Genomic DNA, 21143 nt, shown 5'->3' on the forward strand with positions numbered 1-21143 from the left:
TAATAATCCTGTTCCTAAAAACAAAACACATTTTTACTTGAATTATTCATGAGAAAATGAAGAAAAATTGATGAAAATTTGATGCGGTGTTTGTGAGGTTGCGGCTGCTCTGAACACTAACCTAACTTTTGTATTTCCAAACAAATTTCCATAATAGTTAATGAATTAAATGAATTGGTAGAGTAATAGTGTCTCTAAAAGCAGAAGTTTTTTAACCTACACACTTTGTAAGTACACTTGACTGAGCGGTCATTTTAAAGATGTTATAATACGTCGTTGAAAGAATAATTATAACTGAAATTATTAATACTCGTATTACCGGTATTACGGACGCAATTTATATTTAGATTTGCGGGCAATTTACTTTTAGATGAAGAAAAGCACAAAATACGCGCACGAGCTCATTTTTTCAAATTGCGAGTCAATTCCAACTGTGGCGATTTTGTGACCTAAATTTAAGTTAAGAGGAAACTTCGAAACTAGTTACAACCGGTACGGTGCAGATCAATTTCAAATTGTAACAAGTAAAACAGGCCTACACGAATATTAGACGTCAAAATTTACAGGATATATTTTCAAATTAAAAAAATAAAGTATTAAAACATTACGTATTTAATCATCTGTGTTGTAATTCATTGCAAGTTTATGGGCAATAGTAAAATTAGTAAGGATAATTGTAATAAGTAATTACAATCTACTAATGTGTATAATCCCACTTTCTAATGGAAACTTGTTGCGTCTACTGCGCTCAAATTGCGATCGTGAAAATTGACGACAGTACGAAAACGTCGCACTGGCACGCTGCCGTCACCACCACCGCGGCCGATATTATGTACAATCGTTAACCTTGAGGAGTAAACTGTAAATTTTTAGCTATCATTACCATTACACATTACACACAGCCGACAGAATAACTAACCGATTGGGTGATTAACGAACAAGACGAAGCTGCGCTCTCCGCAGCGTGCGCCATCCACAAATGTCGTCGGTGCGTCGCAAGTAGTCGAAAACGTCGAAAACAGTTATTATGAAATTGGCAAAATCGAAAGCCAAGTGCAGCAGATTCAAGTGCGATTTGAGGTTATAGTCGGGCTTCAGGGCTGATTATAATCCACGCAAAAAATAAATAAATACATCGTACGCTCGTGGTCGCAAGGATGCATTTTCGTCGCTTTTTATTCTGGCTAGTGTTTGCAATCTACTGGTGCGACGGCTTGTGTGACGATCAGCCGGAACGTGTGGAACCTATTCAGAATGTGCCCCCTGAGCACCAGTATCGGAGCAGAGATTCTAGCAGCAGTGAGAATACCTATACAATGATTAGTAAAACTATTTCTAAGGCTGTTAATAATGAAAGTAAGTGTGTGTGTAATGAAGAAAGTGGTGAGATAATTTTTGCTGGTTTTAGATTTACATGAAACCTGCAATAATGATGACTTCAGTTGCCTTTCTTTGGCTGCCAATGACAAATTGGGCTTGGAGGCCATCAGGGCTTTGCATCAGCAATTAGATGATGATGCTAATGGCAATATTGACTTATCAGAAACTGGTGATGTAAGTTATTCATTACTTTTTAGTTTGTAATTTGATCAAAACATAAATATTTTTGGTATGAAAGTTATGATTAAGAATAGATGTGTTGATTGTACAAGAATTTATGTTTGATTCACTTTCTTGTGATTCATATCTTGCAATTCAACAGAGAAACTAAAACATAATTTCTCATTGGTCTAGCTGTAGTAATGTTATGCTAACAATGAGAATAATTGAAAGAAAATGGCGCTTTTTAGGAAACTATTTTACCGACTTAAATTCTTTAAATTCTTATTACTCAATAGTTTTTATCTTTGACTGAACTGAATTTTATTCCAACTCTGGTTGTTTGTAGTTTTTAAGAGAAGATTTAAAACTAGACTCTGGCTACGAGAAGCGCCAGAAAGCCTTCCATCACAACGATGACATGCACATATCAGTAAAGGAGCTGTGGGAAGCGTGGCTGCGATCAGAAGTCCACAACTGGACCATCGAGCAGACCACCGAATGGCTGGCGACGAACGTGGAGTTGCCGCAGTACGTCGACAACTTCATCAAGAGCAAAGTCGCGGGCGCGCAGCTGCCCAGGTAAATTAATAACACACATCAGCTGTGTGTGTGCATTGCATACATGTAATGGCGATAATTGCACCCGCAGCACGCGCGAGTGCCGTGCTAATGCATACTTTTCGTGTGCTGCAGGCTCGCGGTGAACAACATGCATTACTTGAGCGTCCTTGGTATCAAAGATCCCATCCACAAGCAGAAAATTTCGCTCAAAGCGATGGACGTTGTTCTGTTCGGCCCGCCGAAAGGTACGTTTTGCGCGTGTGCGCGCCGCCGGTTATTGTCACATTTTCTATTGTTATGCTCGCGCAGATGGCAGGCATCATTGGAAGGACGTCACGCTGATGACCTTAATTATTGTCGGCGGAATTGGCATGTGGTACGCCATCCAGCAGAATAAAAAATTTAGGCGACACCTGTCTCGTATGAATTGTGATATGGAGGGCCTGCAGAGTGCTGAGAAGAACCTGCTCACCGTGCAAAAGGAGCTGGAGCAGGCGAAGATTGAGCAGGAGACCGTCGTCAGCGAGAAGGAGAATCTGGTTAAGCAATTGCAGAAGACTGCGGAGGCCGAAATTGAGGTATGAATGAACATCATGCAGTAAAATAACTGAAGGTGAAAAACCTTTTCAAAATTCACATCGAATTCACGTTTAGCTGACTTTGTTTACAGTCAGAACAATAATGAGTTTATTCAAAAATTAGTATTCATCTGACCAATAATCTTAAGGGGATAAATTATGTTTAAATTAACAGATTTTTGTTTACAATTAATAATGTTTAGAGCAGAACTAATTTTAATCATTGCTATTAGGTTCTGACAATTTAATCATTGGATAATTTATATATTTTCACATATTTTTCAACAAAAACTGGATATATCCCCTTAACTCAATGTATCATCGAAGTTTATTCATCTCCATTCACTGGAACGCGTTAAATCAGTTTAGATTAGTACAAAATCACTAACGACTGTACATTTTACCTTCAATGTACACGTGTAAACTGAAACCAGTTTCATTTGTAGCAGTGACTAAGACTGTCAGTACATTTAATACAATTCACATTAAAAACATTAAATTTTGGTTGTTTTAGATGTTAAGACATGAGCTGACGCTGGCTGAGGGCGAATTGAAAGACCGGTGCTGGAGTCCGCCACACGGCCTACAACAATGGCTGCAGTTGACGTACGAGATCGAAAACAAGGCCTACATGAAAAAGAAACTCAGTGCCGAAAAGCAACTGATCCAGGCTCGTGAGGCTGTAAGATTAGACTCAAAAACAAGTTTTATCAGTAATTAATATTGTTTCTATAATGGAATGATTGTTTGCAGTGCGAAAAACTTCGCAAGAAGCGCTCTAGCCTTGTTGGGGCGTTTGTCTCCACGCATGGCAAGTCAATCGACGAGGTGGACCGCTCCATTGTGGAGGCGCGCACTTCTCTCACGGAGGTGACGCAAGAGCTGCAAGAGCGCGTCCATCGATGGCAGGAGATCGAGAAACTCTGCGGCTTCCCGATCATCAACAACAACGGGCTACACACGCTCGAGAACACGCTCTACCGCAACAACGGGCGTGCGTTCGGTATGCGAGGTATTGTCCAAGCCAAATTACTCTTGCGCAAGTATTCTTCTTATTATCACCGACACGATTGACACCGGCAAAGCTTTTGTTCCACAAATCACACACATCACACACACACACAAACCCACACACACATTTATGGCTGTTGAAAAATACTAATTTATTAAATGGGATTTGGTGTTTCCACAAGTCTCTATATTTCAATCAATCATTTGTTTGCAAACTGTTTACTACATGGTGTTGATGAATTATTTTTTGGTTTTCTTGTTCACCTGGGGCTGTTGTAATTGGAGTGATGTATGAATTGTGTCGGTTTTGATTTTAGGACGCATGAGCAGCCAGGACGATCTGGACGATGAGAGCAGTTCGATTTATGCGCCCAGTGCAGGTAAGAAGTTACCGATTGATGATGACTCGGAGTTCGAGTGAGTTTTCAGCTTCCTGCTCTCTCTCTCAGTCTCAGTTTTCATCATTGCAATAATCTAGTACCTTATTTTTTTTATTTAAATACTTTTATTTTGGAATCTCACGCAACGAGACCGTACTATAACCGATATTCTTCCACTCTAACTATTTATAAAGATATATTTTTATTTTTTACTTATAAACTGTACTTAAAAGTACCACGTAGAGATTATAATTGTCGCGGGTCTTCAATTATTTGCACGCAATTGTGTTCACATTACAATAGTCTAGCGTTGTTGTGCAATCATTGTGTTATAATTGAAGACTTGACATTGCTGACCCCAGCTACTTAAAGCGAGCTCGGTTTGGCTGGCTTCCTCTAAACTTAATTAAGGATTCCCACCCGTACATGCATTTTGAAATGGCGGCATTAACAAGTAACACGTTCGAACTTGAAACAGTGTGATGGTGACAGTTGTTGAGAGTCTCAACTATTCCATTCGTTATAAATCTTTTTAAGACAATTTTATTTACATACTGTGTAGTTGATTTGCTTGTATTTTTGATGATTTATGGTAGACGACACGTAGAAACATGTATTAAATATTTTATATTTGTTAAGTTGTAGCTTTGATTTATTTACCTATTTACAAATTTGCTGCAGTTTTGAAGCGTGTGTGTTGTGTTCTTTTTTTTTGTTGTGAATTAAAGGTAAGGTGCTTAAACAAACCAGCCTAAAAATAAACAATCGCGCGGCATGTGTTTAAATTTTCTACAAAGTGGGTGCAATAATAGTCGAGATAACGAGAAACGCGTACAAGTTTTCGACACACACACAAACGCACAACCATAAACAGCACAATAGCTTCGCTCTTTTCTTTATCTTGTAGGTTTTGTTTGCTTGGTTTGTTCACTATTTTAATATGAGAGGTCTAACACTGGTTGTTTCAGGTATGTTTGACTCTCTGCAATCATCAGCCACATGGAAAGAAGTGGATTCCTCCGAGAGTGAGGCCAGTAAGCAGGAAGAAGATATCAGTGAATCGTCCAGACACAATGTCAATTTTATCATTGGTGGCGAACCGTAAGTTTACATAAATTTAAATTTAAAAATAATTAAATAAATGATTATTGCAGAAGCGTGTGGGTAGAAGAAAAACCGTTGAAACAACAATCTCAGCCTTCCAGTACAAGAAGTATTAGCAATAATAACATAGTGATAAACAAGCCGCCGCAGCACACGGGAGTGCTGCCGCGCTCGTACTCGCAGGAGGTGGCGCCGAGCGAGCCAACAATTCGCCCCAAGCTGGCGTTCTCCGATACAACCCTTGAAGCGAAGAGCAAGGTGCTGTCTAATCCCAGCATCAGTTCGCAATTTTCCGGCAAGCCGCCGAAGATCAAGGAGCAGGCCGTCGAGGAGGACGTCTACTCCACCGACTCGTCTGTGATCGACAATAACGACGAGGTGAAGAAGAAGAAGCGAAAACTCTTCGCCTTTGGCAAGAAGAGCAAGGCCAAGGAGTAATATATTCTCACACCGCTCACTTTTAACATCCTATTTTATGTCCGAGAGTTTGATTTGAAAGTGTCTTCCACGTTCTCTTGAACAACTCAGCGTATATTATTATTTATCGTTTATCTTAGCGAATTTTAGTGCAATTTACTTAATTTTAGTGAATATTTACACTCAGCAGGAATGAACTTACAGATATAAAATACTGTTACTTAATATTTGATCATAGGTACTAAGTGTTGAGCACATTAACTTACTTTTAGTTGATTTTATTTCGCTGATTTTTACAAACAAACAAAAAACGAGACTGATCTGTTGTATTCGAAACCCAAAGTGTACTTGTATCAGTCTTAATCGAAACAAACGAGTAAAATTAAACATAAACTTATTGACTTAGTGCTGTTTCACAAACTGTTCGGCCTCTTCGCGCGTTATACGCTTCACGTTGCTTACTTTACGTGCGCTTTTAACGCCAAAGAATACATTGGCATATTTCATTTGTTCCGGCCAGAAAGAACTCATGATAAACTGCGCATGTTCGGATAATTCATGAATTACATCCGCTAATGTCGCACGATATTGCGCATCAAGGGCGTGGTCGATTTCATCTAACAAATAAAATGGCGCTGGTGCAAGAACTTGCAATGATAAGACAAACGCTACCGCGACGAGATGCTTCTGCCCACCGGAGAGCCGCATCATATCGACGTCGTTTTCATCTTCATTAAAACTAACTTTAATGGAAATTCCAGTATACACACCCTGCGAATCGGAGGATTCAGTGTCACGGCTAAGCTCGTCTTCGTCGCCATTTTGTTTAATCAGGATTAAACTACCTCTGCCTGTTGGTACCAATTTTTTAAAAGTAGTAGCGAAGTGGTTTGACATTTTGTCGAATGAACGTTGAATTACTATCGGTTTTTGGTCTCTGACGATGGTAATTATGTTCTCAATTTGAGTATTTCCCCTTCGAAGTGAATCGGCAGTGGATGAAAAATCTTTAATTGCTTCTGTTATTTTACCTAGTTGGTTTGCGGCCTCAAAATTCACAGGTGGGAAATTCTTTATAACGGTATCAATTCGTTTTAGTTGAGCGTTTAACTAAAATTTTGCAATGTTAAAAAGTATTAAAAATGCAATGCTCACTAAGCTATAATAAGAATTACTAATATTACTTACTTCGTTTATTTCCAAACCATCAAACTTTGCAATTGCATGCTGATATGCTGTTGAATTGAGTTCCTCTACACTTTGTTCATTCACCTTCGGCTCTTCATGTAATTTTTCGATTTGCGCCGCAATTAAATTCAAGTCCCACGAATGCCGCTGCCACTTCTCCTCCAAATCCAGTTTATTTTGCATCCACTTTTCATACTCGGGTTGCATTTGTGTCACTAGTAATTGTAACCTGGCAACCTCCTCCATATTTGTTTGAATCTCTCTCTGCATCTGGTCAATCATATCTTGAACTGTGCTTTGTTTGTGTTCTAAATCTTCAATCATTGCTTCGAAATCACTTCGATTTCTTTCTTCGTACGATATGTTTTCTAGATCCAACTTAATCTTTTCCAGTTTGCCAGTAAAATGTTCCCAACGATCATTGGACAAATTAATATCTAAGTCAGCAATTTGTCCGATAATCTCATAACGCTCCAGTTGCACTTCTGTGATTTGCTCATTTAATTCAGTTAACATCTGCTGTTCCTCATCACTCAAATCGGTGGATATTTCTTCCTTCAACTCGATTTCAAATGATTTTTTCATTAATTCCAACGTCAATAGATTTGCTCTGCAAACGGCAATTGAATCTTCAACTTCTAATTGATTGGCAGCAATAGTTCGAAAATCTCGTTTTAGTGCACAAATATTCTGTGTTAATATTTCATTCTTAGCCTGTAATTGGCCGTGCTTCTTCAAGTCAAATTGTTTTTCGATAGCTACTAACTCCTCTTCAGCACTTGCAAGATCAGAGTAAATTTGTTTGATTGATGATTCAGTTTCTGCAACTGCTTTCAAATATTCACCTTGACGCTTGAAAATGTCTACTTTTGATCTAGTATCTTTTGAATTATTGGGTATGTATAATCCACCATTGGCACTCAAGTAACATCCATCGCGAGTAACAAAACTTAAACCAGTTCCGAGGAGTTCATCAAAACTTCCTTCGGATATTTCGTTTACAATAGCAATATTACCGAAAATCAATTGCATTACAGTCTCGAATTTTGGCTCGTAGTTAACATTATCAATTAACATGGTGAAATTCTGCAATTTATTTTGTTATTTTAGTATATATTAATCTGTTTTATTTACCTCATCGTCGATCCTTTGAGGAAGTTCAATATCGTCTAAAGCAATCATGGGAATACGTCCGGAATAACCCACTTCTTCAAGTTTTCGCGCGATGATTTCAACCGTTGACGACTGTTCAAATATATGGCAATATAATCGATTGCCAATGGCCGCTTCGATCGCTCGATAAAAGCGTGTATCGCACCGGAAATTATCCACAACTCGTTCTAGATAATCCTCCACGCGAAAAGAGTCAGCTATAGCTGCTTCCGGCGAATCAGTGTAGTAGTCAATTATTTCTTTCATTGATTTTGCACCAACAAAAATCTTCCTGTCGATTAATGAAGGAAGCGAGTCTTGTAATGCAGACAAATCTTTTACGTAAATATCATGTTCTGTGTGAAGAGTGCAAAGTTGCGCAGTTAGATCACTGAAAATTATATATTTTAGTGAATAAGAAGCAAAAAAAAAAAAATAGATTTTGAGAGTCACTAATGTTGCACCGAAATCTGCTCTTATTAAATGTTATAAAAGTTATTTAAAAGCCTGCAGTGGCAGCATTTGTGGCAGTATATTACCAATCACATCGTTGGTTGATTCTTTCCCAATAACAACGCAAAATATACGCGCAAAGTTGCTGTGATAACGATGTAGATAGTAATTCGTCCGTAAAACTACACTCTAATCTATTTGACGTTTGATTTGCTATTCACAATAACGTTACGCGCAACCAGCAATGTGATTGGTGTTTCTATTGGTACTTTTCAAATCTCACGCAAAAAGAATTTAATTATTTACCAAATATCTCCGCACAATATTTCTGCGGTTGATGCCAATTCCTTATTCGACAAGTCGATCTCTTCCAGACGTTTCTCTAACTCTTCTTTTTCTGTCTGCATATTATTAATTTCCATTTGCATGTTTTCTATATCATTTTCAAATGTTCGCTGTTCAGATAATAGTTCTTCTTGTACAACTTTCAATTCATCAATCAATTTATCAATAGCTCTAAAAAATATAAAGATTAGCAAAATTTCAATTTTAAATATAATTTGTAATACGCTAATTCCACTTGAATAGCAGTGTCTCGTTCGTTTTTAGTAGAATGTTGCACCTTTCTATTGCGCTTTTCAAGTAGAAATGTTCGTTGGTACTCCATGCCTTCCAATTTAATTTTCAATTCAACCTCATTTTTAGCCAATGCGAGGTTTTGTTGTCGTGTATCCTCTAAACCGGCTTCAATATTATTAATTTCTGTTTGTAGATTCTCTGATTCTTGTATCATTCGCTCTTTTTCATCTGCAGTACTTTGAATTGCTATAAGTTTTCTTTGTATTTCATCTCTACGCAGTTTAAAATCGGTGCTATTTGTTCTCAGTTGTTGCAAGTTTTCTTTGCAGGCATCTTTTGAGGAATTCTTCATATTTAAATCTCTTTCCAAAGCCTCACATTCAATCTTGATAACATGCGCTTTGTACGAAGCTTTTGCGATTTTTGTACAGAATCCTTCCTGAGACCACTCCAGCTGCATGCGTTTTTGTTCTAACGCTTTAATTCTATTCTCTTTTTGTTGTTTGTTAAAGTGATTGATATGATGTAAAATCCCATTACGGTCAGACTTTAATAATTGCAATTCCCTCAAACTTGCAGTGTACATTTCTAGATTTTGAGCACGATTTTGAAACATACGGAAAAATTCATCAACAACATCAACGTGCATTTCAGTTTGCTGCATGTCTTTTGTGGTAGATGATAATTGTTCATCAACAAGTCTGCTTCCTGCAGCTTCTTCTAATAGTTTCAAACGATATGAATCTGATCCAGTTGCAATTTTATTGACTTGTCCTTCCTTGATGATGTAATTTGGATATTTTCTAGATAATCCCATACTTTCAAATAAATGAATTATCTCAGTTTTTGTAACATTTTTAGAATTCAGAGAATATTGGTCCTTTGAATCAGTGATAGATCTTTTAATGTAAACATCATTACCATCACCCTAATAAATATACAACGTTGCAATAAATTAAAATACAAAGAAAAATTAAAATTTAAATTAATTTTTATATTTGCATTCAGATTGTGAACAAAACAACCGCAAAATAGTAGAGAAAGTGCTACCAAAGTTTCAACTTTTCTTTTTAATTCAAACTTTGAATTAAATTAGTGAAATAAATAAAATTACAAACCTTTACAAGTAAAACTGCATCTGAGTTATCAAGTACTATCTCCACAAAGGTAGCAGTTTCTTTTTGATTAACAAATGAATGGTGTTTGATCTTCTCAGTTTCATTGCCAGTTGTAGCACTAAGAACAAACTCAACTGCTCTAAAAATATTACTTTTACCAGCCCCATTTGCACCCACAATTACATTATGCTTATGGTCTAAAGTTATGGTAGTGCGTTCTTTGTAGCTAGCAAAACCTTGCAGTGTTATCTACGAGTATGAGATAAAAGATAATTTAACGATATAACATAATAAAGAAAACTCTCACCTGTTTTATATACATTTTAGTAACTGTTCACTTAATTTTTCTTATATATCAGGCGCGCACCACGCACCACGTTTTATAACTGCGAGCTTTTCGACCTTTTCATCCACTAAAAAGCCGTTAAAAACGGTTTTGTTCTAGAAGCCGGATGTGTCGCAGTTAAGAAAGCGCCGTTTTTCGTATTTAAATTTTCTTAAAGATTATATTGTAATATAAACTAATACTGCATTAAAATAAAATGAATTATTATTGTAGTACATATTGTTAAACTAGTTCTAAAAGGGCTCAATTAGTCAACAATTTAATTGTTTATTTAAGGGTACTGTACTTTTAAATCTCAAAAACGAGAAGAAACACTAAATAATATGACAAGAAACACAAATATAAATTATTCATAAACGTTTACGTGAATAAGTTTATAATCTTTGAATTTTAAATTTGACAAAGTTGTACATTGAATGTAGGCAACCGTATACACATAATACAAACAAAACATCTGTTTTTGACAAGTGCAACACGGAAACAGGCCACGGTTGCAAGTGCAAATAAACACGTAAAACTAAACGACCACTCATAGTATTTGTCGATTATTTGATAACGTCGAATTGATTAAATGTGCAAGTATTTATAGAAATCTGTACCCATGAATTTGGGTCTGTTTAATCGAGTTAACCTGAAAGTAAGTTGATACATCTCTCTAAAAGTGCGGAACAACGGCTTCAAAATACAGTTATTTATTATTTACAGGATACTCCAGGTAACAAAGGCATGTATTCTGAATGGACATCACTAAGTCAACAGGTACAGAACTTTGGAGATGCCGGCCACAGTGTGCTGGAGAAATTCGGCATTGCACCAAGCAAGGAAGTAACAAGTCAAATTGTCAAACAACTTGCTAGCAACCTGGGCCACACTCAGGTGCCAGAGCCCAGCCTGCTAGTCACCGACCATGAAGTGCAATGGTGTATGGATGTCATCTGTTACGGGCTATCGCTGCCGCTTACCGAACACGACGCAATAAAAGATTGCGCGAATATCTACTGTGAATGGCTGAGCGCACTTCTACCGGCGGAACCGCGCGTTTGCGTGCCAAAGCCGGTTGTCGACGATCCGAATGTGTACGCGCGGAAAATCATTCAGCATTTTCATTATTTATTTATTCCTAGGAAGGGTGAAGGTAAGTTGATTGTTGTGATCAAATCTTGTAATGAGTATAATACCTGATTGTTGTTCCTTTTTGCAAGACTGGGCTTTTATTTATCAGGATAACTTGGGTATGGCTTCAATTAATTTTCAATTAGACCTTAATTACTTACTGATAACACTTTGCATCTGTTTCATTACTATTTGGAATGATTATTGTGAGCACTACTAGCGCACTTGAACTTGCGAACATGCGAGATTTTGATTCTAATCAAAATTAAAAATTAAACCAATATGAAATAATTATTATGCGTACCGAACACGGCATTTTGCTTATGGATAAACAGATTAAAATTGCTCAGAAATGCTACTGGCCCAATTGTCATGGTAACGAGTCTAAGATGCCGAATAAAACTGTGTAAAATCACAAAATTTTATGCTAATTGCATGCATGGCATCTAACAATTTGTTATGAACATTCACCCGACTTGTATCTTGACATGCTCATCACCATAACGGTAATTTTGTACGAATTTACGCAGAATTTATGATTTTGTAGTTTTTGCCCCGCGGAGTTCTTGCTTTTGGGCATAATATCAGTTTAAAGTATTTTATATCATATGTAGTTTAAAAATGCATGTTGTTTGCTCTGTCTTTGCTCACATTTTCGAAGTTTTTATTCTCTTTCACCAAACTTATAAAAAATATGTAACAGTTGCAATTACACATGGTACATCACAACTCCTACAATCACACAACCAAAATCCGCCTTTATGATGATAAAATATTAAAATACTTATTGAATTGTGTTAGGTATTGACATAATAAATCGCCAGGCAGTGGTCTGCCACAGAGTACTTCGAACCTTGCAGTTGATCGCACAGGAAAGCAAAGTTCTCGAGCGTTCCACGTGGGAATCTCTCTTGCTGTTTCTGCTGGCTATTAATGACACATTGCTGGCTCCACCGACAGTAAAAGACGACGTCGCCGACCAACTCTGCGAGCGCATTCTCAGCGTTCTCTTTGAAATATGGCTGCTTGCCTGCGTGCACAATTTTCCATCACCGCCGCTCTGGAAAACTCTGCGTGAAAGTTGCATGAACTGGCGGCATAGAATCGCACTCGTCGAACAATGGAATCGCGTCAATCTAGCACTTACTTCAAAACTGTTGTCGTTTATGTATGGACCAACTTTTCCAGAGTTAAAAATCGGCGAAGATGATTTAATACCGTCGGGAATGACGGATGACTGCATTGCTCAGAGTTGGTACCGTTTTCTCAACACAATTGGTAATCCGGTTCAGTTGACCAAACCAGATGTCATCAGTCAGACGCAGAAGTTCATGCAGTTTGCATTGGGTAGTCCTGGTCCATCCGTTGCCGATCCCTGCCAACATCCGTCTCTGCAATCATTGCCTTTGATATTTTTGAAGGCGATGAAGGGCATTGCGGGACAGGTGGACGCATTCTTAGGTATTGCGCAGCCGATTTCCTGGGAGGCGATGGTGATGGGTGGCGGACCGGATAAGGCGAAGGACGGTGGCGCTCAAGGTGGTGCTACGCCATCGCCGACGCCGCCTACGCAACGCCGTCTTGCGAAAAGTTTCAGCGTCGCTCCTTCTTCCACTTCTAAGGGTTAGCGCACACTTTAATCACACTATCAGTTCACGCTTTCGAACTAAAACTTGGCTAATCTGCATACAGACATCACGAATAATGCACTAACCGCACATGGTTGTGGTACATCATTTTAGTTTTAATAAATCATCGTAAAGTCGTTATTCTTCATTAACTTTTTACAAATAGGTGCGCCGAGGATTTCGTTGATGGGGGTGACAAGCAGTCGGGCAACTGCCAGCATTCCAAGTTCAGTATCTAGCAGTGGACCTTCATCAACATCCAGCTTACCATGTAAGTTGCATTTCCGCGGTTTAAAATGACAAGAAAATGGCAACAAAATTATTAATTCCAGCGTTATCATCAATTGGAAGCGAAAACCGTATTCCATTAGCACCCGATCGTCCAAAATGCAACAGTATTCTTCACTTATTTGGCGAATGGTTATTCCAAGCCGCGTTTATTGGCACTGAACTTACCCAAAGTAATATTTACTTATAAAAAAGTAAATTCCACGATTAAAATTCAATTTTCTAGGACAAAGTACCTCTGACAAACGACCAAGCTCCATTGTAATGGAACAGAAAACATCGGTGAGTTCAATGGGTTCCATCAACGACCCAGAAATACCGGCTAATCTTACAATTGACAAATACGAGAGTGGTCGAGCGGAAGCACTAGGCACGCTATGCCGTATTATGTGTTCGAAAAAAACCGGCGAAGAAATACTGCCGGTTTATTTGGCACGCTTTTATCTCGCCGTACAACAAGGCCTCAAAGTGGCAGCACAACACAAGGATTGTGGTGAGACGGTCATTGCTATTCTTATGAATTCATCCGATTTGTTCCGACTGGATCTGGATGGTGTTCGTATACTTATTCCGGACTATATTAACGCTTTGGAGATTGTCCTCCCGGATAAAAATATGAAATTTGCGACAAATGTGGCGAAGAACGAATTGCGCAAGGCTTCAATACATCTACTTCTCTCTATGTTGGTGTTACCTCTACACTTTCAAAATATTACCATCAAGGAATTAATAAGCACTGGTATAATTTAAATTTAAAACTATGAATATATTTTAGTTGTATTGTGTGTAAATTTTAGGATCTACTGATAGGCCTACCACGTTCGGCCAATTAAAACCGCGTTTGATGAATTTGGTAATGAACGCACTACAAGTGGAGAATGATCCGCAAAATACGCATATGCTGTTAGGCGGTTTGTTTTTGTGCGTGCAAGACGCGTCTGTTTACGAGAAGGTAGAGCAAGTTACCCAACCGTCATCGGAGCAGACGACGAATCTCTTAAGTTCGGGTAAGATCAAGTGCACATCACATATTCCTGGGTAGTACATTTCATTTTAGGTATCATTTGCTCCATTTTATGGAAATTGTTTAATTTGTATGTTGGTATCTTGCACTGTTATCGCTATTTGGCTTTATTTTTATTTTGATGCTTCTTTAGTTTCGGACACGTCGAGTACCATAAGCAGTTCGTATTCAGACTCATTTATAAGTCCGGATCTATCCGATATCCAAACGCCAGGTACGTTTCATGCAGAATTTTACACGTTTTAACACTTTTGTACTGTTTAACATTGATTTATTCTCGTGCAATTAACACGGCTTGGGATTTGATTTACTAACAGAGTGGCTGATGTGCTATTTGAGTGTGTAAAGTGTGCGTATTTCTAGATTCCGCACACGGATTGTTCGTTAGAGCGACTTATTTAGTATGTCATCGATTGATTTCATCATGGAAATCCGATCTTAATATTTCACTAGCCGCTTTGGAGCTGCTGTCGGGTTTAGCAAGGATTCACATTAAAGATTCTGATGGTAAAATAAAAGGTTTGTACTATTCTGAATCTTTTACTAGCTCATGGCTCATGGCTGCAATCTTCAGGATATCAAAGCATTGTTTTATTATAGATGCGTGTGTTAGAGCTGTAAAATGGATCTGCGATTACATTGTCCAACAATGTTCGCGTCCCCCGCAAGCACATTCCAAAGATTTGCATTCCACAATCGTCGCTGCATTCCAATGCTGCCTTGTTTGGTTACTTGAGCATCCGTATCTTCTACATGACAAAGAATGTCTCACCAGAGTTCTTGAAGTATCAGAGCTGGGCGTCTCCGGCACGAAATCTGTAGGCAAACCAGGCGAAAAAATCAAAATGAAGGAAGATAAAGAGTTGAAACCCGTTTCAATGCGAGTGCGTGATGCCGCCGAAAATTTACTTACCTGTATTCTGGAACAAGTCGGCTACTTTCCTAGCGAGTGTGGTCCTGAATCCATTAGCAGTCTGCTTGATGAAGCTTTACTGTTACAACATTGTAATTCATGGCCAAGCGGTTGCACAAATCAAGAAAAGGCGGTTGAACGATTCCGTTACTTTATTTCGGATAATGTCATGCTCGCGTTATTAGAGGAACCGCTTGGTAATGATCAGGATCCACAACCGACGGTGACGGTGCTAATTCGGGGACCATTTGGCAGACACGCATGGACTATGCAGTTGAGACATCTTCCCCGTCATAAATCTGGAACGAAATATCATGCACCCACTATGGGTAGACCAGTGGTGATGCAGGATGCACCTGTTAGACACACTGTCCGACAGAAATATTTCCCGGATAGTGTGGATCGGGTGCAGCAGTGCAAGGTAGATCAGAGTATTCCTACCTTGGAGTCTGTTTTCGCTGGTAACGAGAAAGCAAATGACGAGACCAATAAGCTTGCTCAGTTGATTGGTAAGCAAGCCGGTTGTGAAGTTGAAATGGAGGCGCAAGTGGAGCAGTCGGAGTGTTCACCACCCAGTGTTGTGCATGAATTTCAAACCGCTAGATTATTTCTTTCACATTTCGGTTTGCTTAATCTAGACAACGATGTAAGTATCAAGTATCATGGATAATGATTTATTTAATTATTTATTGTTCAAAAACTCATCATAGCCCGATGGAAATGGTCCGTCGTTAATTGCGATTGACAGCAGCTCCTCGGAATTCTGTAAGGATCTCTCCAGTTTGGATGCGATGAGTCCACGCACCTGTGATACAGTTCACGTATTTTACGTGAAATCACAGCAGACCAATGTCCAAGACATTTTGGCCAATGCTCTTGTTGATAATGCGCATGCACAGTCGCCGTACTTTACAGAGTTTTTAAAATCATTGGGTTGGGTTGTTAATGTAGCCGTGCATCCTGGATGGACAGGACACGTGTCTACTAGTTGGGTGATTTCGAACGCTGAGAGTGTTCCAGCCACCGGAGTGTATGATGGACAATCACAAGTATTATATTGGGCGGATGCTTGTTCCGAGATTGCATTTGTTATGCCATCGATGCTGAAACCGTTTGTTGATGCGGAAACGCAGTATCAATCAGCTAGTTTATCTTGTGAGTAATTTAACAAATTGTGGTGATTGTATCTATTCAATTCATTATATTAATCATAGCTTGGTACGAGAGAAGTTTATCTGAACAATCCGGTCGGGAGAAGCGTACATTATCATTAGACTTGGATAAACAATCGGTGCCCGTCAGACGTCTTACACAGAGATCTAGTGTACATCCCCCTACCAACACGAAAATAATGATTGTTTGGTTGGAAAGTTACGAGGATCATTTAAAAGTCCCTATTGATGATTTGTTAAATAGCATGCACACTGGTTTAGAGACGGCTCCCACACGTCCATCGGATGTGCTTGTTATATACTTGCATTTGATGACTTCCGGTTTGTTCCGTGTGCACTTGCAAGGTCCTTGCGGGCGCGTTGGAATGGCATCACCCTTGGTTGACAGCACAAATCCAAACACAGGTTTGTTCCGAGGGCAAGGACCAACCGGCAGGGTTGGGTTGGCGTCTCCATTAATTGATGGCATGATTGTCAGTCGACGAGCGTTGGGACCACTCGTACGCCAAACCACATTGAATATGTCTCGTCGTCGTCGCTTGGATTCGGATAGGTATTATCTATTTCATATATTACAAAGAAATATATTACATATGATTTACAGTTATCAGCCACCGCATGTTCGTCGTCGATTCAAAATTCAGGACATTGTTCAAAAATACAAACGTGAGATGACACCGCCGGAATTACTTACATATTTATTCAGCAATCCTTAGATAAGTATTATTTACACAGCTTTAATATATTTATTACAAGTACTTGTGTGGACATTGATTGCCTTCATCTGTTGCGGATGTCTTCTTTCATTTGTGCTCGTGCAGTTCGCGCATTTTCTTTCAAGACTTCATGGGCACGTCGCTCTTCTTCCATTCGCAGTTCATGATCCGAATCAGATAGGTGTTTGTACCATCTTTTTTGCAACGGTCGGGGTTCCATTTCTTCATCTTCTGCATAGTCCCAGTCACGTCTTCTTGCAGTTGATAGAGCGAAATAGAGCAATATCGACATTACTTCGAAAAGTCCCATCACTGCCACAATTAATTCCCATTCTTCGATAGTATTATGTTGTGCAAGGAAGCCGATCATAGTGGAACACGTAACACCCATTGTAGCGCCCAATAAATTTATAAGTGAAATTATGAAACCGGTGTGATGGACGCTAATATCGATGATATTTGCAAAACCGCCAGTGTAGAAAAAGCCTTTTAGAAAAATTGCTACGGCAAAACTGGTGATCGCGTACTCCATTCGACATCGTGCTATCACAGCAAAGCAGACGAAAAGATACGAACCAAGGTTGGACGTTGACGTATATAATCTTCTAATTAATGTTACGCTGATATTTTTCTTTGTAATGAGGAAATCTGCTAACATACCGCCGAAGAATCCAGACACCCATAGTAACAGAAAGAGTAGCCCCATTAAACTGTTTTCCATGATGTTGAAACCCAAAACTTGATTTAAATATTTAGGAAAATTATTGATTAGTGTATACAACAATAAATCATGGCCCATTTGGCAGATAATGAGGCCATAAACGCATCTATCTTGAAAAATCAACTTGTATGGAGTTCCGATGCTTTTTTTCATCACCATTGTCTTCGCTAAATAATCAAACTCAGATTTATGCAGTTGAGGATGTGTTTGGGGATCGGAAAATACATAGACACCGTATAATAAGGAATAGAGCAAGCCAACGCCTGCCCAGAAGTAGAAAGCTACTGGCCAACTTCCCCAGTAATAAATCAACAATCCAGTGCATGTATATCCAAGAACTATTCCTATAGAATTCGCAGCAAATACTGCTGCTACCACCGTGGAGCGTTCCAAAGGCGGTATCCAACGTGATATCAGCGAAGACACACAGGGAAATATCGCACCTTGACCGAGGCCTTTGACAACCCTCAGAATACACACCTCCCACCATCTTGCCATGCTTGCTCCGATCGGAATCAGCACAGTTGCTAGCGATGATAATAAGGTGGCGGATAAGAGAACATAGCGGGCCCCGTACTTGTCGCATAAGATTCCAGCTGGAATGGTAGTTATCACATAGCCGATGTAAAAAGCGGCGAGGTTGAATCCTTGCTCAATTTCAGACCATTTCATTCTTTCGCCTGAGATATTCAGCTCCATGTTGGGCACGTGCAAGAAGGCCGAGTCGAAGCATGAAGCATTCTTCATTTGGCTATCTACCATTTCCACGATGGCGATGCTCATTGAGGCATGTTGTGCGAATCCCACCATAACAGCCAGTAAGGCAAATGTTGCAACTATAAAACGCACTTGCCCGATGCAGCATGGATATTGACAATATAAAAAGGTATTCATACACATTTTGATATGTTTTTACAATAATTTCGTACGTCAATGACGTTTTTGAATTATTTGCTATATACCACTAAACATACGGCTAAATTTTCGTAAAAAATTAACACAATATTGCAAATACTTTAGAATAATACATATTTTATTAATTAAATTGATCACAAGTAATACATTACACTAAAAACATCACATAATCAAAATAAATATTCTTAAAGTATCATTCCTGCTCAATTTAAGGAGGTTTTAAGATCAGCCAAACTATTCAGGTAATATTTGGGTGCGAAATCTTTGGGGCAGTTCATCATGTCCTGATAACTGGTGGTACCACTCAATACCAACAACTTTTGGTATCCGCAACGAGTAGCGAATAACATATCCGTGATTAATCTGTAACAAACACACAAAACAATTTATTAATCGATACTATTACAATTTTTAAACTTATCACTTACGAATCTCCAACGAATAATGTCCTCTCCGGGTTCAGGTTGAATTTGTCCTGCACAATATTGTTGTACAAAGAGCTGGGCTTGCCTAGAACAATTGGGCGTCTACCGGAAATCATCTCTAACGTTTCACCGATGAAGCCAGAGCCAATCGTTTTGAAATTATCACCCAATGGAACTGTTTTGTCGGAGGCGCAGAGAATAAAGTGGACATCGGGACGTTTGAGGACAATACCGGCTTTGACTAATTTGGCGTAGGTCAAGTTGAAATCTAAATCTACGACCACAGCGCCGATTTCTGGATCGTCCAATGCGTGATCTTTAATGTCATGCAGTTCACGGAGTTGTTCACACTAAACAAGAGATGATAATTTACATTAGTATATGAGTTATTGGTAGGAATTAATTTACTTACCGGTTTGTACTTGTAGACATCCAAACCGGACTCCTCGAATTGTTTGCGCATACGTGGTGGGCCAACAACGAAAACTTTCTTGTCGAACTTCAGTTGTTGCAAATAAGTCACCACGGCTTTGGTTGGGAAGACGACGTCCTCTGACCGGAAGTCAAGATCGACGTTTTCGAAGACACTGTCCCAATCAGATTCGGTGCGGAAGGAATTGTTGGTGATTAGTTTCATACCTTTGTCTTTGGCTTGCAGGTATTCAATGGCTTCTTTCACACCGGGAATGATTTTTTCGCCAAGCAAAATAACGCCTAAACATTGATTTAAAAAAATTGGTAAGTTAAATTTAAATTGATAATAAGATTAATTAATAACTTACCATCACAATCGAAGAGAATGTTGTCGAACGAATTCAAAAACTGATTGATTTCGTTTCTTGAAACTTGAGACAGATTCTTGACCATGTTGAATGATGTATTTTGCAAATTTAAAAATTTGAAGATTTCAAATGGCAATTGCAAGTTGCGATGTGTGTTGCTGGCAAGTTCTGGTGTGGAACTGATGATTATCGCATCGGCCGACGGCCCTTATATATGCGAACTCTCGAAGAGCGGAAACTTTCCAACACTTTGGGAGCACGTTATCAATGAATGCTCGGACATCCAAAGTGTTTCAACATTCATTCATATTTATTTGCGGAAGTTTCACGCGTGCTAGTATATTACTTTAATGTAACAATATAAATATGTTAAAACGTTTCAATTAATGTAAAATTACTGAAAGAAAATTAAAAACATAGAATTACATTTTTGCGCACGCAGTAGTATGAGGGGTTGAGGGGTTAACAGGTAGTTTGGGATTTTGTACCCACCCGCAAATGCGCCGAAATGGAAAATTTCCAAAAGTTTCAATTGTAGTTGTAGGTAGAGTATCAATTGCATGGAAAGTTTTCTGCAATTTTGCGTTGGTTTAATGTGTTTTAGTTAATAAATAGGCTAATAGACTAGATATGACAATTAGAAAACTATTATACAATTGCTATAGTTACTCCAGTCGCTCATACACGAATAAATGAAAAGGTGATTTATTATTAATACCACAAGAAATCAATCTATTCACAAAATAAATACATTTGCTATTGTTTACGCGAGTAATCTTTACTGTTACTTGAAAAGTAGGTTTTAAAAGTTATCTGTTGCCGCAGAATTAATTTGTTTGTATTAAATTGCAGTAGATTAATAAATCAAGTGAATTTATAAAGGTTTGAGTGAAATTGTGTGCGCAAAGTCATATTCACGTTGTTTGAGCATAAAAAATTAAATATAACTAAACTACAATACAAATCATTTGCATTTATTTCAATAAATGATTTAATAATCAATTAAACAGTAAAACA

At 38.5% G+C, this 21143-nt stretch overlaps 5 protein-coding genes across 10 annotated transcripts; 2 read left to right on the plus strand and 3 right to left on the minus strand.

Moving 5' to 3' along the window:
* The first annotated feature begins 788 nt into the window (after positions 1-788).
* Positions 789-5994, plus strand: Stim (stromal interaction molecule). Of its 2 annotated transcripts, none has more exons than XM_065302370.1 (10): positions 789-1356; positions 1409-1554; positions 1889-2121; positions 2236-2348; positions 2413-2681; positions 3196-3363; positions 3435-3720; positions 4010-4072; positions 5041-5173; positions 5227-5994. In XM_065302370.1, the coding sequence occupies exons 1-10, from the start codon at positions 1158-1160 to the stop codon at positions 5612-5614; spliced, it is 1998 nt and encodes a 665-aa protein (XP_065158442.1). In that variant the 5' UTR covers positions 789-1157; the 3' UTR covers positions 5615-5994. The 2 variants fall into 2 exon arrangements, with proteins under 2 accessions (XP_065158442.1, XP_065158443.1); XM_065302371.1 differs by having other exon boundaries at positions 791-1356; positions 3435-3693.
* On the minus strand, positions 5856-10496 carry LOC135791822 (structural maintenance of chromosomes protein 3-like). The gene is made up of 7 exons (XM_065302369.1): positions 10391-10496; positions 10084-10332; positions 8956-9893; positions 8693-8902; positions 7916-8324; positions 6782-7867; positions 5856-6703 (listed from the first exon to the last, which is right to left on the minus strand). The coding sequence occupies exons 1-7, from the start codon at positions 10403-10405 to the stop codon at positions 5996-5998; spliced, it is 3615 nt and encodes a 1204-aa protein (XP_065158441.1). The 5' UTR covers positions 10406-10496; the 3' UTR covers positions 5856-5995.
* Positions 10497-10888: 392 nt separating this feature from the next.
* Positions 10889-17325, plus strand: LOC135791556 (ral GTPase-activating protein subunit beta). 4 transcript variants are annotated; one of them, XM_065301989.1, is made up of 14 exons: positions 10889-11066; positions 11135-11564; positions 11632-11661; positions 12344-13165; positions 13337-13441; positions 13503-13631; positions 13685-14197; positions 14256-14465; positions 14616-14696; positions 14846-15001; positions 15083-16041; positions 16106-16550; positions 16610-17120; positions 17172-17325. In XM_065301989.1, the coding sequence occupies exons 1-14, from the start codon at positions 11031-11033 to the stop codon at positions 17281-17283; spliced, it is 4539 nt and encodes a 1512-aa protein (XP_065158061.1). In that variant the 5' UTR covers positions 10889-11030; the 3' UTR covers positions 17284-17325. The 4 variants fall into 4 exon arrangements, with proteins under 4 accessions (XP_065158061.1, XP_065158063.1, XP_065158062.1 ...); XM_065301991.1 differs by lacking the exon at positions 11632-11661; XM_065301990.1 differs by lacking the exon at positions 14616-14696 and having other exon boundaries at positions 14846-16041.
* On the minus strand, positions 17251-18930 carry LOC135791558 (putative inorganic phosphate cotransporter). The gene has a single exon (XM_065301994.1). It carries the CDS (start codon positions 18902-18904, stop codon positions 17348-17350), a length of 1557 nt encoding a protein of 518 aa, XP_065158066.1. The 5' UTR covers positions 18905-18930; the 3' UTR covers positions 17251-17347.
* Positions 18931-19016: 86 nt separating this feature from the next.
* Positions 19017-20808, minus strand: LOC135791559 (uncharacterized). 2 transcript variants are annotated; one of them, XM_065301995.1, is made up of 5 exons: positions 20619-20808; positions 20127-20523; positions 19757-20058; positions 19348-19694; positions 19017-19282 (listed from the first exon to the last, which is right to left on the minus strand). In XM_065301995.1, exons 2-5 carry the CDS (start codon positions 20209-20211, stop codon positions 19123-19125), a joined length of 894 nt encoding a protein of 297 aa, XP_065158067.1. In that variant the 5' UTR covers positions 20212-20523; positions 20619-20808; the 3' UTR covers positions 19017-19122. The 2 variants fall into 2 exon arrangements, with proteins under 2 accessions (XP_065158067.1, XP_065158068.1); XM_065301996.1 differs by lacking the exon at positions 20619-20808 and having other exon boundaries at positions 20127-20529.
* Between the last annotated feature and the right edge of the window lie 335 nt (positions 20809-21143).

The sequence above is a fragment of the Atheta coriaria genome, unplaced genomic scaffold (genome assembly GCF_025399875.1).
Source record: "Atheta coriaria isolate IRGN ID8LTWV9N9 unplaced genomic scaffold, Caltech_Dcor_3.1 hic_scaffold_5_pilon, whole genome shotgun sequence".
Lineage (NCBI taxonomy): Eukaryota > Metazoa > Arthropoda > Insecta > Coleoptera > Staphylinidae > Dalotia > Dalotia coriaria.

What these genes read in the sequence shown, in the direction of transcription:
- Stim (XM_065302370.1), top strand. Translation starts at nt 1,158, where the DNA reads ATGCATTTTCGTCGCTTTTTATTCTGGCTAGTGTTTGCAATCTACTGG. An exon ending in TAAGGCTGTTAATAATGAAA is followed by an intron (nt 1,357 to 1,408) that starts GTAAGTGTGTGT and finishes TGCTGGTTTTAG; the next exon opens with ATTTACATGAAACCTGCAAT. An exon ending in GATTTATGCGCCCAGTGCAG is followed by an intron (nt 4,073 to 5,040) that starts GTAAGAAGTTAC and finishes TGGTTGTTTCAG; the next exon opens with GTATGTTTGACTCTCTGCAA.
- LOC135791822 (XM_065302369.1), bottom strand. An exon ending in CTCAAAGGATCGACGATGAG is followed by an intron (nt 7,868 to 7,915) that starts GTAAATAAAACA and finishes AATAAATTGCAG; the next exon opens with AATTTCACCATGTTAATTGA. An exon ending in ATGGTTTGGAAATAAACGAA is followed by an intron (nt 6,704 to 6,781) that starts GTAAGTAATATT and finishes GCAAAATTTTAG; the next exon opens with TTAAACGCTCAACTAAAACG.
- LOC135791556 (XM_065301989.1), top strand. Translation starts at nt 11,031, where the DNA reads ATGAATTTGGGTCTGTTTAATCGAGTTAACCTGAAA. An exon ending in TGGCACTGAACTTACCCAAA is followed by an intron (nt 13,632 to 13,684) that starts GTAATATTTACT and finishes TCAATTTTCTAG; the next exon opens with GACAAAGTACCTCTGACAAA. An exon ending in GACGAATCTCTTAAGTTCGG is followed by an intron (nt 14,466 to 14,615) that starts GTAAGATCAAGT and finishes ATGCTTCTTTAG; the next exon opens with TTTCGGACACGTCGAGTACC.
- LOC135791558 (XM_065301994.1), bottom strand. Translation starts at nt 18,904, where the DNA reads ATGTGTATGAATACCTTTTTATATTGTCAATATCCATGCTGCATCGGG.
- LOC135791559 (XM_065301995.1), bottom strand. Translation starts at nt 20,211, where the DNA reads ATGGTCAAGAATCTGTCTCAAGTTTCAAGAAACGAAATCAATCAGTTT. An exon ending in ATGTCTACAAGTACAAACCG is followed by an intron (nt 19,695 to 19,756) that starts GTAAGTAAATTA and finishes TCTCTTGTTTAG; the next exon opens with TGTGAACAACTCCGTGAACT. An exon ending in ACATTATTCGTTGGAGATTC is followed by an intron (nt 19,283 to 19,347) that starts GTAAGTGATAAG and finishes TGTTTGTTACAG; the next exon opens with ATTAATCACGGATATGTTAT.